Source organism: Oncorhynchus kisutch, unplaced genomic scaffold (genome assembly GCF_002021735.2).
Source record: "Oncorhynchus kisutch isolate 150728-3 unplaced genomic scaffold, Okis_V2 scaffold3971, whole genome shotgun sequence".
In the NCBI taxonomy this organism is placed as follows: Eukaryota; Metazoa; Chordata; class Actinopteri; order Salmoniformes; family Salmonidae; genus Oncorhynchus; species Oncorhynchus kisutch.
Genome location: NW_022265916.1, coordinates 560,630 through 577,006, shown reverse-complemented (window position 1 = coordinate 577,006; position 16,377 = coordinate 560,630). Strand labels below are relative to the sequence as shown.

At 45.4% G+C, this 16,377-nt stretch overlaps 1 protein-coding gene across 2 annotated transcripts in view; it reads right to left on the bottom strand.

Annotated features, from left to right (window-relative positions):
• The window catches only part of epn3a (epsin 3a), a 53,333-nt gene extending 38,035 nt beyond the window's left edge, over nucleotides 1-15,298 (bottom strand). For both annotated transcript variants that reach the window (XM_031821399.1, XM_031821400.1), the window contains exons 1-6: nucleotides 14,955-15,298; nucleotides 5,078-5,367; nucleotides 2,592-2,750; nucleotides 1,281-1,364; nucleotides 984-1,097; nucleotides 298-475 (exon numbers count right to left, since the gene is read on the bottom strand). In XM_031821399.1, coding sequence (XP_031677259.1) covers nucleotides 298-475; nucleotides 984-1,097; nucleotides 1,281-1,364; nucleotides 2,592-2,750; nucleotides 5,078-5,146 — 604 coding nt within the window. In that variant the 5' untranslated portion in view covers nucleotides 5,147-5,367; nucleotides 14,955-15,298. The remainder of the gene's footprint in view (nucleotides 1-297; nucleotides 476-983; nucleotides 1,098-1,280; nucleotides 1,365-2,591; nucleotides 2,751-5,077; nucleotides 5,368-14,954) is intronic.
• Between the last annotated feature and the right edge of the window lie 1,079 nt (nucleotides 15,299-16,377).

Genomic DNA, 16,377 nt, shown 5'->3' with positions numbered 1-16,377 from the left:
GAACTAGGTTAAGGTTAGCTTTAGGAGAACTAGGTTAAGCTTAGCTTTAGGAGAACTAGGTTAAGGTTAGCTTTAGGAGAACTAGGTTAAGGTTAGCTTTAGGAGAACTAGGTTAAGGTTAGGAAAGGGATTAGGGTTAGCTGAAATGAAAAATAAAAAAATTGTCCCTGACCCGACTCAAACTTATCGAGCCACAACCTGGCCTGACCTCAGAACAGCCTTTGTTTCCAATAACGCGATTGCGTGTGTGTGTGTGTGTGTGTGTTTGCATATTCCCAATTGCATGGTACTACTCACAATTGAAAGAGGAATGGGACTCCCTGGACCGGCTGAAGTCATCCCCGTAGAGAGCAGTCATGCTGGGCTGGCTGGTACGGCGGCCTGGGTAGGGTGGAGGTAGAGAACTAGAGCCCATCCCTGACCCTGCAGCTGCTCCAGCCATCCTCTCCTTGGTCTTCAGGGCCAGGGTCCTCTCCTAGACAAATAGATAGCTAGGTATTTACATCATGTAGATAGGGATTTTATTCATCATCGAGGGGACAATACCAGGACGGTTTCCTGGACACAGATTACGCCTAGACCGGGACTAAAAAGCCGGATCAATGGAGAAGTCCAGGACCAGGCATAATGTATCTGATGTCCAGGACCAGACATAATGTATCTGGTGTCCAGGAACAGACATAATGTATCTGATGTCCAGGACCAGACATAATGTATCTGATGTCCAGGACCAGACATAATGTATCTGATGTCCAGGACCAGACATAATGTATCTGATGTCCAGGACCAGACATAATGTATCTGATGTCCAGGACCAGACATAATGTATCTGATGTCCAGGACCAGACATAATGTATCTGATGTCCAGGACCAGACATAATGTATCTGATGTCCAGGACCAGACATAATGTGTCTGGGAAAACAGAAGCAGACACACATACTGTACAAAACCAAACCAACAGAATACAGGTACCATGTCATACCTGTTTCAGCCTCTCCTCATCCCTCATCAGGGCCACCAGCTGCTTGGCCTTCTCCCTAACATTCACCCCCTGGTCCCTGCCATCCCTGTCTGTGAACTGGAAGTCCCGTAGGGTCTACAGAGGAGGAGGAGGAGGAAGAGGAAGAGGAAGAGAAGGAAGTATACTTTATTATACTTTCTTTGCAGATAGTTTTTTTGGTTTCAACCCCCTGAGAAAGAAACCATTCAGAAGCCAGCTCAGTGCACTCACTCAGACATTTATCCCGGCAAGACTCGGGATTCGAACCGTCAACCTAACCTGTATGGTGTAGACGTTCTCCCTGCACTGCTGCGCCACACGTTCCGAGCCCGTTTTGATCAGGTAGTCCAGTAGAGTCAGGGCCTAGCAATAAAATAACAATCCACTTCACTTACACACAACACATTTCAAAACAGACACCACACACATCTAACAGTAGATAGAAAGACACCACACACATCTAACAGTAGATAGAAAGACACCACACACATCTAACAGTAGATAGAAAGACACCACACACATCTAACAGTAGATAGAAAGACACCACACACATCTAACAGTAGATAGAAAGACACCACACACATCTAACAGTAGATAGAAAGACACCACACACATCTAACAGTAGATAGAAAGACACCACACACATCTAACAGTAGATAGAAAGACACCACACACATCTAACAGTAGATAGAAAGACACCACACACATCTAACAGTAGATAGAAAGACACCACACACATCTAACAGTAGATAGAAAGACAAGGGTTAAACAATAAAAACAGACACCACACACATCTAACAGTAGATAGAAAGACACCACACACATCTAACAGTAGATAGAAAGACAAGGGTTAAACAATAAAAACAGACACCACACACATCTAACAGTAGATAGAAAGACACCACACACATCTAACAGTAGATAGAAAGACAAGGGTTAAACAATAAAAACAGACACCACACACATCTAACAGTAGATAGAAAGACACCACACACATCTAACAGTAGATAGAAAGACACCACACACATCTAACAGTAGATAGAAAGACACCACACACATCTAACAGTAGATAGAAAGACACCACACACATCTAACAGTAGATAGAAAGACAAGGCAAAGGGTGAAACAATAAAAACAGAATATGATGATTAAAAATGCATAGGAACAGGATATTTAAAAAATGAAAGGAAAACTAACAATTGTTTGTTAGTAAATATCAGAGAGAAAACATTTAATTTCCAGGTGAATGTTGTATGTTAGTAAATATCAGAGAAAACATTTAGTTTCCAGGTGAATGTTTTATGTTAGTAAATATCAGAGAAAACATTTCGTTTCCAGGTGAATGTTGTATGTTAGTAAATATCAGAGAAAACATTTCGTTTCCAGGTGAATGTTGTATGTTAGTAAATATCAGAGAAAACATTTCGTTTCCAGGTGAATGTTGTATGTTAGTAAATATCAGAGAAAACATTTCGTTTCCAGGTGAATGTTGTATGTTAGTAAATATCAGAGAAAACATTTCGTTTCCAGGTGAATGTTGTATGTTAGTAAATATCAGAGAAAACATTTAGTTTCCAGGTGAACGTTGACCTTGTAGACGTGTCTCCAGTTCTTCCCGCTGTCGTTGAGGCGTTTCCAGATCATACCCATGACCTCAGTGAACGCCACCACGTTGAAGGTCAGGTCAGCGATCTCTGACATCAGAGAGGAGGGGGGGCCCCACGGGTCATTGGAGGTCGCCTCGCGGACCTTAATATAATAATAATAATATTAATACAAAATATAATTCGGGCCGGGATTCAAGCCGCTCTCATTTTCAAATCAAATCAAATCATCAAATCAAATGTTATTGGTCACATACACATGGTTAGCAGATGTTAATGCGAGTGTAGCGAAATGCTTGTGCTTCTAGTTCCGACAATGCAGTAATAACCAACAAGAAATCTAACCTAACAATTCCAAAACTACTGTCTTATACACAGTGTAAGGGGATAAAGAATATGTACATAAGGATATATGAATGAGTGATGGTACAGAGCAGCATAGGCAAGATACAGTAGATGGTATCGAGTACAGTATATACATATGAGATGAGTATGTAAACAAAGTGGCATAGTTAAAGTGGCTAGTGGTACATGTATTACATAAGGATGCAGTCGATGATATAGAGTACAGTATATACATATGAGATGAATACATTTTGTCAGCGATGCGCCATTTTAAAAGTCATTTCCGAATGAGCCGACACACACACATTCAGCGTGAATGAGGTCTCTGAAACATTCCCTTTAAAATCACCATCAAAGCACGATCGGTTTGAATCCCAGCCCAAGAAAAATGATAAACTACAATATATAAGAATGATTGATGATGGCTCTTTTCTCAGAACCAAAGAAGCTTTACAATATTGACAGTTGAAGTCGAAGGTTTACATACACTTATGTTGGAGTCGTTAAAACTCGTTTTTCAACCACTCCACATATTTCTTGTTAACAAACTATAGTTTTGGCAAGTCGGTTAGGACATCTACTTTGTGCATGACACAAGTAATTTTTTCCAACAATTGTTTACAGACAGATTATTTCACTTATAATTCACTGTATCACAATTCCAGTGGGTCAGAAGTTTACATACACTAAGTTGACTGTGCCTTTAAACAGCTTGGAAAATTCCAGAAAATGATGTCATGGCTTTAGAAGCTTCTGATAGGCTAATTCACATCAGTTGAGTCAATTGGAGGTGTACCTGTGGATGTATTTCAAGGCCAACCTTCAAACTCAGTGCCTCTTTGCTTGACATCATGGATAAATCCAAATAAATCCACCAAGACCTCAGAAAAAAGATTGTAGACCTCCACAAGTCTGGTTCATCCTTGGGAAACATTTCCAAATGCCTGAAGGTACCATTTTTTTATTTTACCTTTATTTAACCAGGCAAGTCAGTTAAGAACAACAAATTCTTATTTTCAATGATGGCCTAGGAACAGTGGGTTAACTGCCTGTTCAGGGGCACAACAACAGATTTGTACCTTGTCAGCTCGGGGATATGAACTTGCAACCTTTCGGTTACTAGTCCAAACGCTCTAACCACTAGGCTACCCTGCCGCCCCGGCTACCCTGACACCATGTTCATCTGTACAAACAATAGTACGCAAATATAAACACCATGGGACCATGCAGCCGTCATACCGCTCAGGAAGGAGACGCGTTCTGTCTCCTAGAGATGAACATACTTTGGTGCGAAAAGAACAACAGCTAAGGACCTTGTGAAGATGCTGGAGGAAACAGGTACAAAAGTATCAATATCCACAGTAAAACGAGTCCTATATCGACATAACCTGAAAGGCCGCTCAGCAAGGAAGAAGCCACTGCTTTAAAAAACAGACTGCGGTTTGCAACTGCACATGGGGACAAAAATCATACTTTTTGGAGAAATGTTCTCTGGTCTGATTAAACAAAAATAGAACTGTTTGGGAGAATGACCATCTTATGTTTGGAGGTAAAAGAGGAAAAGGGGGAGGCTTGCAAGCCGAAGACCACCATCCCAACCGTGAAGCATGGGGGTGGCAGCATCGTGTTGTGGGGGTGCTTTGCTGCAGGAGGGACTGGTGCACTTCACAAAATAGATGGCATCATGAGGACGGAAAACTATGTGGATATATTGAAGCCACATCTCAAGACCTCAATCAGGAAGTTAAAGCATGATCGCAAATGGGTCTTCCAAATGGACAATGACCCCAAGCATACTTCCAAAGTCGTGGCAAAATGGCTTAAGGACAACAAAGTCAAGGTATTGGAGTGGCCATCACAAAGCCCTGACCTCAATCCTATAGAACGTGTGGGCAGAACTGAAAAAGTGTGTGCAAGCAAGGAGGCCTACAAACCTGACTCAGTTACACCAGGTCTGTCAGGAGGAATGGGCCAGAATCCACCCAACTTATTGTGGGAAGCTTGTGGAAGGCTACCCAAAATGTTTGACCCAAGTTAAACTATTTAAAGGCAATGCTACCAAATACTGATTGAGTGTATGTGAACTTCTGACCCACTGGGAATGTGATGAAAGAAATAAAACACTACCTTGATCTCTGCCTCTGAGTATTGGTTGACCATGTTCTTCACCTGGCGGCGGAGAGATGATGTCTGCATGGTGATTGGTCAGTGTTTCACAGGTGTTAAGAAGTGGGCAATGGAATCATACAGTGGGCCCGCCCACTAGCTTTCTTCTCACAGGTAGAGTTAAGGAGGGGGAGTCTTAAACTGGGATGGAGGAGGGAGGTAGGGAGGGAGGAGGTCAGTAGAGTTAAGATGGGGGAGGAGATGAGATGTGGTCCTCTAGATGAGTTCAGTGACGCCCAGAGTGTGTGTTCCTGGTCGGGAAGAGAACAGCACAGTTAGACTGACATACAGATGCACACTGTAATATCAGTGACCAGTAGACCAGGGCTGTGTCCCTAATACACCCTATTCCCTATATAGTGCACCCCATTAGACCAGAGCCCAAATGGCACCCTATTCCTTATATAGTGCACTACTTTAGACCAGGACTCATGGGGTAGTAGTGGTGCACTAAGTAGTGTACTAGGGAATAGGGTGCCTTTTGGGACAAGAGAGAAAGAGACATGGTGGGACCTGACCACACACAGAGAGCTGACTATAGACGATCTACCATCCCTCTCTGTCCAGTCAGCCATTTCAGAACCACAAAAGGACTTTTTTTTTTTTTTTACAGGAATACAAATATTAGTTTTGAGGAGAGGGACTTAACCGTGAGGACACAGCCCTTTGTAGCGCACTGCTTTTGACCAGAGCCTATAAGGGGACATATAGGTGTTAGGGTGCATTTTGGGACTTATCCCTATATAATAAAATCCTACACACTGCCATTGTCAGTATCACTTGCTTGTCAAGCTCACAGCCTTCCTCAAAGCTTTTGCTTTCATTTTGAGGGTATGGGGAATAGGGTGCCATTTGGGATGGGCCCTAACTGATTATTTTTAGTCTATAGTCATAGGCATTTTCTTCTTTGAAAGTTGTGTTATCGCAACTTTCATTTTGAGGGTATGGGGAATAGGGAGCCATTTGGGATGGGCCCTAACTGATTATTTTTAGTCTATAGTCATAGGCATTTTCTTCTTTGAAAGTTTTGTTATCACAACAGACAGGGAGGAGCACCACCCCCTGCTTGTTTTTCTGACAGGATTCCATCATCACCATGGCAGCAGAGCAGAAAAGCGGCTTGGGCACCAAAGGGGAGAGTTACTAAACAGCTACAGACAAACCTGTTCCACTACTGTAATAAGAAGGTCAGGGCCCACCTGTCTACACACTCTACCACATACCTGTCCCAAACCTGACCAAGATCCTTATAGGACACACACTCTACCACATACCTGTCCCAGACCTGACCAAGATCCTTATAGGACACACACTCTACCACATACCTGTCCCAGACCTGACCAAGATCCTTATAGGACACACACTCTACCACATACCTGTCCCAGACCTGACCAAGATCCTTATAGGACACACACTCTACCACATACCTGTCCCAGACCTGACCAAGATCCTTATAGGACACACACTCTACCACATACCTGTCCCAGACCTGACCAAGATCCTTATAGGACACACACTCTTCCACATACCTGTCCCAGACCTGACCAAGATCCTTATAGGACACACACTCTTCCACATACCTGTCCCAGACCTGACCAAGATCCTTATAGGACACACACTCTACCACATACCTGTCCCAGACCTGACCAAGATCCTTATAGGACACACACTCTACCACATACCTGTCCCAGACCTGACCAAGATCCTTATAGGACACACACTCTACCACATACCTGTCCCAGACCTGACCAAGATCCTTATAGGACACACACTCTACCACATACCTGTCCCAGACCTGACCAAGATCCTTATAGGACACACACTCTACCACATACCTGTCCCAGACCTGACCAAGATCCTTATAGGACACACACTCTTCCACATACCTGTCCCAGACCTGACCAAGATCCTTATAGGACACACACTCTACCACATACCTGTCCCAGACCTGACCAAGATCCTTATAGGACACACACTCTACCACATACCTGTCCCAGACCTGACCAAGATCCTTATAGGATACACACTCTACCACATACCTGTCCCAGACCTGACCAAGATCCTTATAGGACACACACTCTACCACATACCTGTCCCAGACCTGACCAAGATCCTTATAGGACACACACTCTACCACATACCTGTCCCAGACCTGACCAAGATCCTTATAGGACACACACTCTACCACATACCTGTCCCAGACCTGACCAAGATCCTTATAGGACACACACTCTACCACATACCTGTCCCAGACCTGACCAAGATCCTTATAGGACACAAACCTCGTCAACTTGTCATCATTCATGTTGGAGAAATTCATTGACTACTTTCCTATTACAAGATTGTTTCATCCCAACAGCACCCCATGAAAAGTGATGTGGCTTTAACTACATCCACTCTGGTAAAAAGTGATGTGACTTTAACTACATCCACTCTGGTAAAAAGTGATGTGACTAACTACATCCACTCTGGTAAAAAGTGATGTGACTTTAACTACATCCACTCTGGTAAAAAGTGATGTGACTAACTACATCCACTCTGGTAAAAAGTGATGTGACTTTAACTACATCCACTCTGGTAAAAAGTGATGTGAGTTTAACTACATCCACTCTGGTAAAAAGTGATGTGAGTTTAACTACATCCACTCTGGTAAAAAGTGATGTGACTTTAACTACATCCACTCTGGTAAAAAAATGATGCACTCTCTTCCGTGTCCAGTCTTTAAGAAGAAACAACGGGTATAGAATAGCAGTACAACAACAGAACAGCCCAGATCTGGACGACAACAAACTACTTCATGTTACCAGCATGCTGCCAGGGCCCTGAGTCAGCAAAAACACCACCGTCACACCAGTACACTTTCCTCTCATAAGTCAGCAGTACCTATTAAACAAAGGGTTTAGAGCAAGCAGACTGAGGATCTATCCTCTAACTCAGTCAGATGTTGACCTGGTCGTACGTCTCCATGTCTGAAACTTCTACAGGCTTTAGGATTGAAGGCTGGTTAATAAGTGAATGGTATATACTAAATATACAAAAGTATGTGGACACCCCTTTAAATTAGTGGATTCGGCTATAACATCCACACCCGTTGCTGACAGGTGTATAAAATTGAGCACACCGCCATGCAATCTCCATAGACAAACAGCCCGGCCCATACTGAAGAGCTCAGTGACTCTTCAGTTGCCATCCTATGACACCGTCATAGGATGCCACCTTTCCAACAAGTCAGTTTGTCAAATTTCTACCTTGCTAGAGCTGCCCCGGTCAACTGTAAGTGCTGTTATTGTGAAGTGGAAACGTTTAGGAGCAACAACAGCTCAGCTGCGAAGTGGTAGACCACACAAGCTGTGTGCTGAAGCACATAGCGCGTAAAAAAGGTCTGTCCTCGGTTGCAACACTCACTACCGAGTTCCAAACTGCCTCTGGAAGCAACGTCAGTAAAATAACTGTCAGGAGCTTCATGAAATGAGTTTCCATGGCTGGGCAACCACACACAAGCTTAAGATCACCACGCGCAATGCCAAGCGTCTGCTGGAGTGGTGTAAAGCTCGCCGCCTCTGGACTCTGGAGCAGTGGAAAGGCGTTCCCTGGAGTGATGAATCACTCTTCACCATCTGGCAGTCCGACAGACGAATCTGAGTTTGGCTGATGCCAGGAGAGCGCTACCTGCCCTAATGCATAGATCCAACAGTAAGAAGGAATAATGGTCTGGGACTGTTTTTCATGGTTCGGGCCCTTTAGTTCCAGTGAAGGGAAATCTTCTAGCTACAGCATACAATAACATTCTAGACGATTCTGTGCTTCAAACTTTGTGGCAACAGTTTGGGGAAGGCCCTTTCCTGTTTCAGCATGACAATTTCCCCATGCACAAAGTGAGGTCCATGCAGAAATCAGGCCTAATCGCCCAACATCAGTGCCTGACCCCACTAATGCTCTTGTGACTGAATGGAAGCAAGTCCTCGCAGAAATGTTCCATCATCTAGTGGAAAGTCTTCCCAGAAAAGTTGAGGCTGTTATAGCAACAAAGTGGGGAACAACTCCATATTAATGCCCATGATTTTAGAATGAGATGTTGGACGAGCAGGTGTCCACATACTGTTGATCATGTAGTGTAAATTATGTGTTTTAGAAGCAGTGCTATTGACTTGTATCGATTCAGCTGAAGCCCTCTTGACTGTATCGATCCAGCTGAAGCCCTCTTGACTGTATCGATCCAGCTGAAGCCCTCTTGACTGTATCGATCCAGCTGAAGCCCTCTTGAATGTATCGATCCAGCTGAAGCCCTCTTGAATGTATCGATCCAGCTGAAGCCCTCTTGAATGTATCGATCCAGCTGAAGCCCTCTTGAATGTATCGATCCAGCTGAAGCCCTCTTGAATGTATCGATCCAGCTGAAGCCCTCTTGACTGTATCGAATGTAACATTGAATGTTACATATTGAATGTAACATCAGTGTCATAGTCCTGGTTGGAAATAGACTGGTGGCTGATGAAAATAGCCATGGATGCTTCCTGTACGGTCAGATGACCACTACCACTATCTCCAGGGGTCCTTACACATCCAGGCCAGAAACAACCCCCACTACCACTATCTCCAGGGGTCCTGACACATCCAGGCCAGAAACAACCCCACTACCACTATCTCCAGGGGTCCTGACACATCCAGGCCAGAAACAACCCCCACTACCACTATCTCCAGGGGTCCTGACACATCCAGGCCAGAAACAACCCCACTACCACTATCTCCAGGGGTCCTGACACATCCAGGCCAGACAAAACCCCCACTACCACTATCTCCAGGGGTCCTGACACATCCAGGCCAGAAACAACCCCCACTACCACTATCTCCAGTGGTCCTGACACATCCAGGCCAGAAACAACCCCCACTACCACTATCTCCAGGGGTCCTTACACATCCAGGCCAGAAACAACCCCCACTACCATTATCTCCAGTGGTCCTGACACATCCAGGCCAGAAACAACCCCCACTACCACTATCTCCAGTGGTCCTGACACATCCAGGCCAGAAACAACCCCCACTACCACTATCTCCAGGGGTCCTGACACATCCAGGCCAGAAACAACCCCACTACCACTATCTCCAGGGGTCCTGACACATCCAGGCCAGAAACAAAATCTACCTCTTGACCTCTTATATTAGGGGTGGCAGGTAGTATAGTGGTTTGTAACCGAAAGGTTGCTAGATCAAATCCCCGAGCTGACAAGGTAAAAATCTACTGTTCTGCACCTGAATAAGGCAGTTAACACACTGTTCCCTGGTAGGCCGTCATTGTAAATAAGAATTTGTTCTTAACTGATTTGCCTAGTTAAATAAATAAATAAATAAATATTAGTTAGGTGGAACCTTCCCCGTAGGAGTCACACTAGGGGTCATTTTGGATGGGGGTCATTTTGACAAGGGCCTATAGGGGATAGGGGTCATTTTGACAAGGGCCTATAGGGGATAGGGGTCATTTTGACAAGGGCCTACAGGGGATAGGGGTCATTTTGACAAGGGCCTATATAGGATAGGGGTCGTTTTGACAAGGGCCTATATGGGATAGGGGTTGTTTTGACAAGGGCCTATAGGGGATAGGGGTCGTTTTGACAAGGGCCTATAGGGGGGATAGGGGTCGTTTTGACAAGGGCCTATAGGGGATAGGGGTCATTTTGACAAGGGCCTATAGGGGATAGGGGACTTTCTGTACAAGGCCTCAGTCACCAGACAGGTTCATGCTCAGCTCCTAGATACGTATTCATTGTATTTGGCTTCACTTCCTCCCTCTACCATCTACTGGCCCTGGGACAACACTGATGTATTCCTGGCATTCCTGTGTTGGAGTCTGTACAGGAAATAGCTATAAAAATGGTCAAGTTAGAGAGCCCTGTGCGCTGCAGGAGAGAGTGGAGTTGGGAATAGATGGAGTGAGTGAGTGAGTGAGTGTGATCATTCCATTGGTCCATAGTGATCAATCTCCTATTTAAAAAAACACTATAATATTATCCTGTAGTTTATTAAATGATTCTGCAGCTAGAACCTAGACTGGTCCCAGATCTGTTGTCTCCAATAGCCTGGTCCCAGATCTGTTGTCTCCAATAGCCTGGTCCCAGATCTGTTTTCTCCTTCTATAACCTGATCCCAGGTCTGTCGTCTCCTTCTATAGCCTGGTCCCAGGTCTGTCGTCTCCTTCTATAGCCTGGTCCCAGGTCTGTCGTCTCCTTCTATAGCCTGGTCCCAGGTCTGTCGTCTCCTTCTATAACCTGGTCCCAGATCTGTTTTCTCTTTCTATTGCTTGGTCCCAGATCTGTTTTCTCCTTCTATTGCCTGGTCCCAGCTGCACCACTCAGGCTAGGTCCTAGTTGCACCACACAGGCTAGGTCCCAGCTGCACCACTCAGGCTAGGTCCTAGTTGCACCACTCAGGCTAGATCCTAGCTGCAGCACTCAGGCTAGGTCCTAGCTGCAGCACTCAGGCTAGGTCCTAGCTGCAGCACTCAGGCTAGGTCCTAGCTGCAGCACTCAGGCTAGGTCCTAGCTGCACCACTCAGGCTAGGTCCTAGCTGCACCACTCAGGCTAGGTCCTAGCTGCACCACTCAGGCTAGGTCCTAGCTGCACCACTCAGGCTAGGTCCTAGCTGCACCACTCAGGCTAGGTCCTAGCTGCACCACTCAGGCTAGGTCCTAGCTGCACCACTCAGGCTAGGTCCTAGCTGCAGCACTCAGGCTAGGTCCTAGCTGCAGCACTCAGGCTAGGTCCTAGCTGCAGCACTCAGGCTAGGTCCTAGCTGCAGCACTCAGGCTAGGTCCTAGCTGCACCACTCAGGCTAGGTCCTAGCTGCACCACACAGGCTAGGTCCTAGCTGCACCACTCAGGCTAGGTCCTAGCTGCACCACACAGGCTAGGTCCTAGTTGCACCACTCAGGCTAGGTCCTAGCTGCACCACTCAGGCTAGGTCCTAGCTGCAGCACTCAGGCTAGGTCCTAGCTGCACCACTCAGGCTTACTAGGCCTCTGTTTTCTATCTAAATTAGGAATGGGTTCTATTTCCTTTCTCTTTCCTCACTCCATCCATAATGCAGGCTTGAGGATAGAACTACACTACTGTGTACCTTACAGCATATCCACCTTGACATGCCTACACGGTACCATCTCCTTCTCTCATTCAGTCAGTGGGTCCAAAAGAAACCGTGGGCACAGGGCAGCTCTCACACGCACGCACACACACACACACACACACACACACCAAAACACCAACACACACACACACCAAAACACCAACACACACACACACACCAAAACACTAACACACACACACACACACACACACCAAAACACCAACACACACACACACACACACACACACCAAAACACCAACACACACACACCAAAACACTAACACACACACACACACACACACACACCAAAACACTAACACACACACACACACACCAACACAAACTTCATATATCCCCTTAGACAAACAGGGCTGGTCTGACACTCCACTCCACTCCGCTCCGCTCCACTCCACTCCACTCCGACCCAAAACACAAACTCATCAAAACAAAGCCAATATAAGAGGATACTTAAAGGGGCAATCAGTAGTTTAAACAATAACAGAGCATAGTCCTCGTCACTGTTTCTGTAAAAACCTGAGGGACGAGGCTGGTGAAACTGAACCAATCTCATATTCATAGACAGAGCTATGGATGCAAGGGTAGACAGGCTAGGTCCTAGATGCACCACTCAGGCTAGGTCCTAGCTGCACCACACAGGTTGGGACCTGTACAACCCTCGGTTGGACACAGGTAGACCTACGTGAGTTTAATTTAACCTATCTCATATTCATAGACAGAGCTATGGATGCAAGGGTAGACAGAACTGGTGGGTTGGGACCTGTACAACCCTCGGTTGGACACAGGTAGACCTACGTGAGTTTAATTTAACCAATCTCATATTCATAGACAGAGCTATGGATGCAAGGGTAGACAGCACTGGTGGGTTGGGACCTGTACAACCCTCGGTTGGACACAGGTAGACCTACGTGAGTTTAATTTAACCAATCTCATATTCATAGACAGAGCTATGGATGCAAGGGTAGACAGCACTGGTGGGTTGGGACCTGTACAACCCTCGGTTGGACACAGGTAGACCTACGTGAGTTTAATTTAACCAATCTCATATTCATAGACAGAGCTATGGATGCAAGGGTAGACAGCACTGGTGGGTTGGGACCTGTACAACCCTCGGTTGGACACAGGTAGACCTACGTGAGTTTAATTTAACCAATCTCATATTCATAGACAGAGCTATGGATGCAAGGGTAGACAGCACTGGTGGGTTGGGACCTGTACAACCCTCGGTTGGACACAGGTAGACCTACGTGAGTTTAATTTAACCAATCTCATATTCATAGACAGAGCTATGGATGCAAGGGTAGACAGCACTGGTGGGTTGGGACCTGTACAACCCTCGGTTGGACACAGGTAGACCTACGTGAGTTTAATTTAACCAATCTCATATTCATAGACAGAGCTATGGATGCAAGGGTAGACAGCACTGGTGGGTTGGGACCTGTACAACCCTCGGTTGGACACAGGTAGACCTACGTGAGTTTAATTTAACCAATCTCATATTCATAGACAGAGCTATGGAGGACTGACCATCCATGATAAAAATGATAAAAATGATAGTTTTAACAATGTTTTGAGGCTCCACAGTGTTTGTTCACATTTACTTTGTTTGCAAACAAAGGAGTAAAACCTGTTTATATTTGGGGTTCTGATGGGGTACCACAGTTGAACTAAGCTCCTGAGGAATGTATAAGTTATATTCTTCAATAATCAATGGGTACATATTATTCATTTCTAAGTCTGATGTAGCGACTGCAGATTTCTCCTTTAGTATCTGTCGTCTCTAAGAGGACATAATGGTTCCTGTATACAACCGAGAGACCATGACCTAGCCCTTGATTCAACATAATTCCAACACTGCATGAGCACGAGTACAATACAAGTTATAAATGATGTATGACTGAGCATGAAGACGTGTTATAGGCCTATTCTATGATGTAGGATCAAAGGCCTGCAAGTGTAGACAGCCCTGGTGGGTTGGGACCTGTAAATCCCCTGGGTTGGACACAGGTAGACCTACGTGAGTTTATGTAGCCTAATGCTGGACAGGTAGACCTACGTGAGACTGTGTAATGCAGGTGGAATCACGGTTTCATTTGAATGTTTAAAACTTTGGAAAAAGACCCACAAATCATTTTTGACAATAGTCCATCTCTGGATTGATTTCAGAATTGGCTCCGTCGTAAAATAATCTTCAGAGTCCTTGCTGAAGTTTGTTACATTGTAATGAGTAGGCGATCGGCCACATACCTACAATAGCCTTCATTACTTAACATCATAGGTGTGTCAGATTTAAGCAATCGGGGATAGTTTTCTTGTTCATGTTCTGCTATCCTGACTGTTGACAAGAGTCTGCCCAACCTAGCACCTGGGTCTACCGTTTTACACGTTTATAGCTATATCCTAGATGAATTGCCCTGTCCAAGGTATCAGTTTCGCCCTCCGAGTTTAGGTATAAACTGGGGCAATGAACCCACATCATGCAGCACATTGCGTCAGATAGGACAGAGCAGGGCCCGGTTTCCCAAAACAGTAGTGCAGAACAGAGCAGCGAGCCCAACCAGGCAGGCACAGAGCACAACAGTGACTCAGCTATCGGTGCTAACAGTTACATACTAAACCGAACAAATAAACCGCTCAAACGAACTGAAAATCACGTCTACCAAACCACTTGGCGGTTTCCCGAAAACCCTTTCCTACCCTTACCTCTTGCATCGCGCATCATTGGCGTCCCAACTTCGGGAACCTTTCAAAATAAATACCTCCTCTCCTCAACATGTTTCCGAGCTCCTGTTTCGAATGAAACCTAAATCGTTGAAAAGGGTACTAAAAGCCACAAACGAAAAAGGGTTCTCCAGAGCAGTTCAGGATTATGTCCGGAAGAAATGTTCTGAATATTATTGTTTTCGGTGCAGGTGTCTTTGAAATTCTATCTGGTGTCCGGTAAAAAAGTTTATTGTGTGTGCATAAGGCTGAACACACAAACACATGAGCGCGGTGCTCGCAGATGGCAAAGAAACCCCCTGAGAACACACAGTAAAATGGAACGACAGAGGGAGAGAGAGGTAGAATAGGGAGGGGTGCGTTGTGCCTGCGGAGTCAGGCTTTAACCCGTTGTATCCCGGGTGGTAAGCAACTTCAACTTCGCAATCCAAATTATTTTTCAATTTAAGGGGCTTTATTGGCATGGGAAACATATGTTTACATTTCCAAAGCAAGTAAATAGATAAACAAAAGTGAAATAAACAATAATACATCTACAGGGTACATTACACTCAGTTCCAAAAGAATAAATACATCGCTCTCTCCTTCTCTCTCGCTCTCTCTATTCTCTCCAGTCAGAGGCCGAATGACCTGTCACAGACAAGTGTTGTGGGGACACTTTCACCAACAGGGTGTCAGACACAGCTCTTGGTCTGTTTGGGGACACTTTCACCAACAGGGTGTCAGACACAGCTCTTGGTCTGTTTGGGGACACTTTCACCAACAGGGTGTCAGACACAGCGCTTGGTCTGTTTGGGGACACTTTCACCAACAGGGTGTCAGACACAGCTCTTGGTCTGTTTGGGGACACTTTCACCAACAGGGTGTCAGACACAGCTCTTGGTCTGTTTGGGGACACTTTCACCAACAGGGTGTCAGACACAGCTCTTGGTCTGTTTGGGGACACTTTCACCAACAGGGTGTCAGACACAGCTCTTGGTCTGTTTGGGGACACTTTCACCAACAGGGTGTCAGACACAGCTCTTGGTCTGTTTGGGGACACTTTCACCAACAGGGTGTCATACACAGCTCTTGGTCTGTTTGGGGACACTTTCACCAACAGGGTGTCAGACACAGCTCTTGGTCTGTTTGGGGACACTTTCACCAACAGGGTGTCAGACACAGCTCTTGGTCTGTTTGGGGACACTTTCACCAACAGGGTGTCAGACACAGCTCTTGGTCTGTTTGGGGACACTTTCACCAACAGGGTGTCAGACACAGCTCTTGGTCTGTTTGGGAACACTTTCACCAACAGGGTGTCAGACACAGCTCTTGGTCTGTTTGGGGAGTCCTTTAACATATGGTCCTTATATATACAGACATATACTGGTGTGTTACTGCACTGTTTATTGGCAGGTGAGATTTA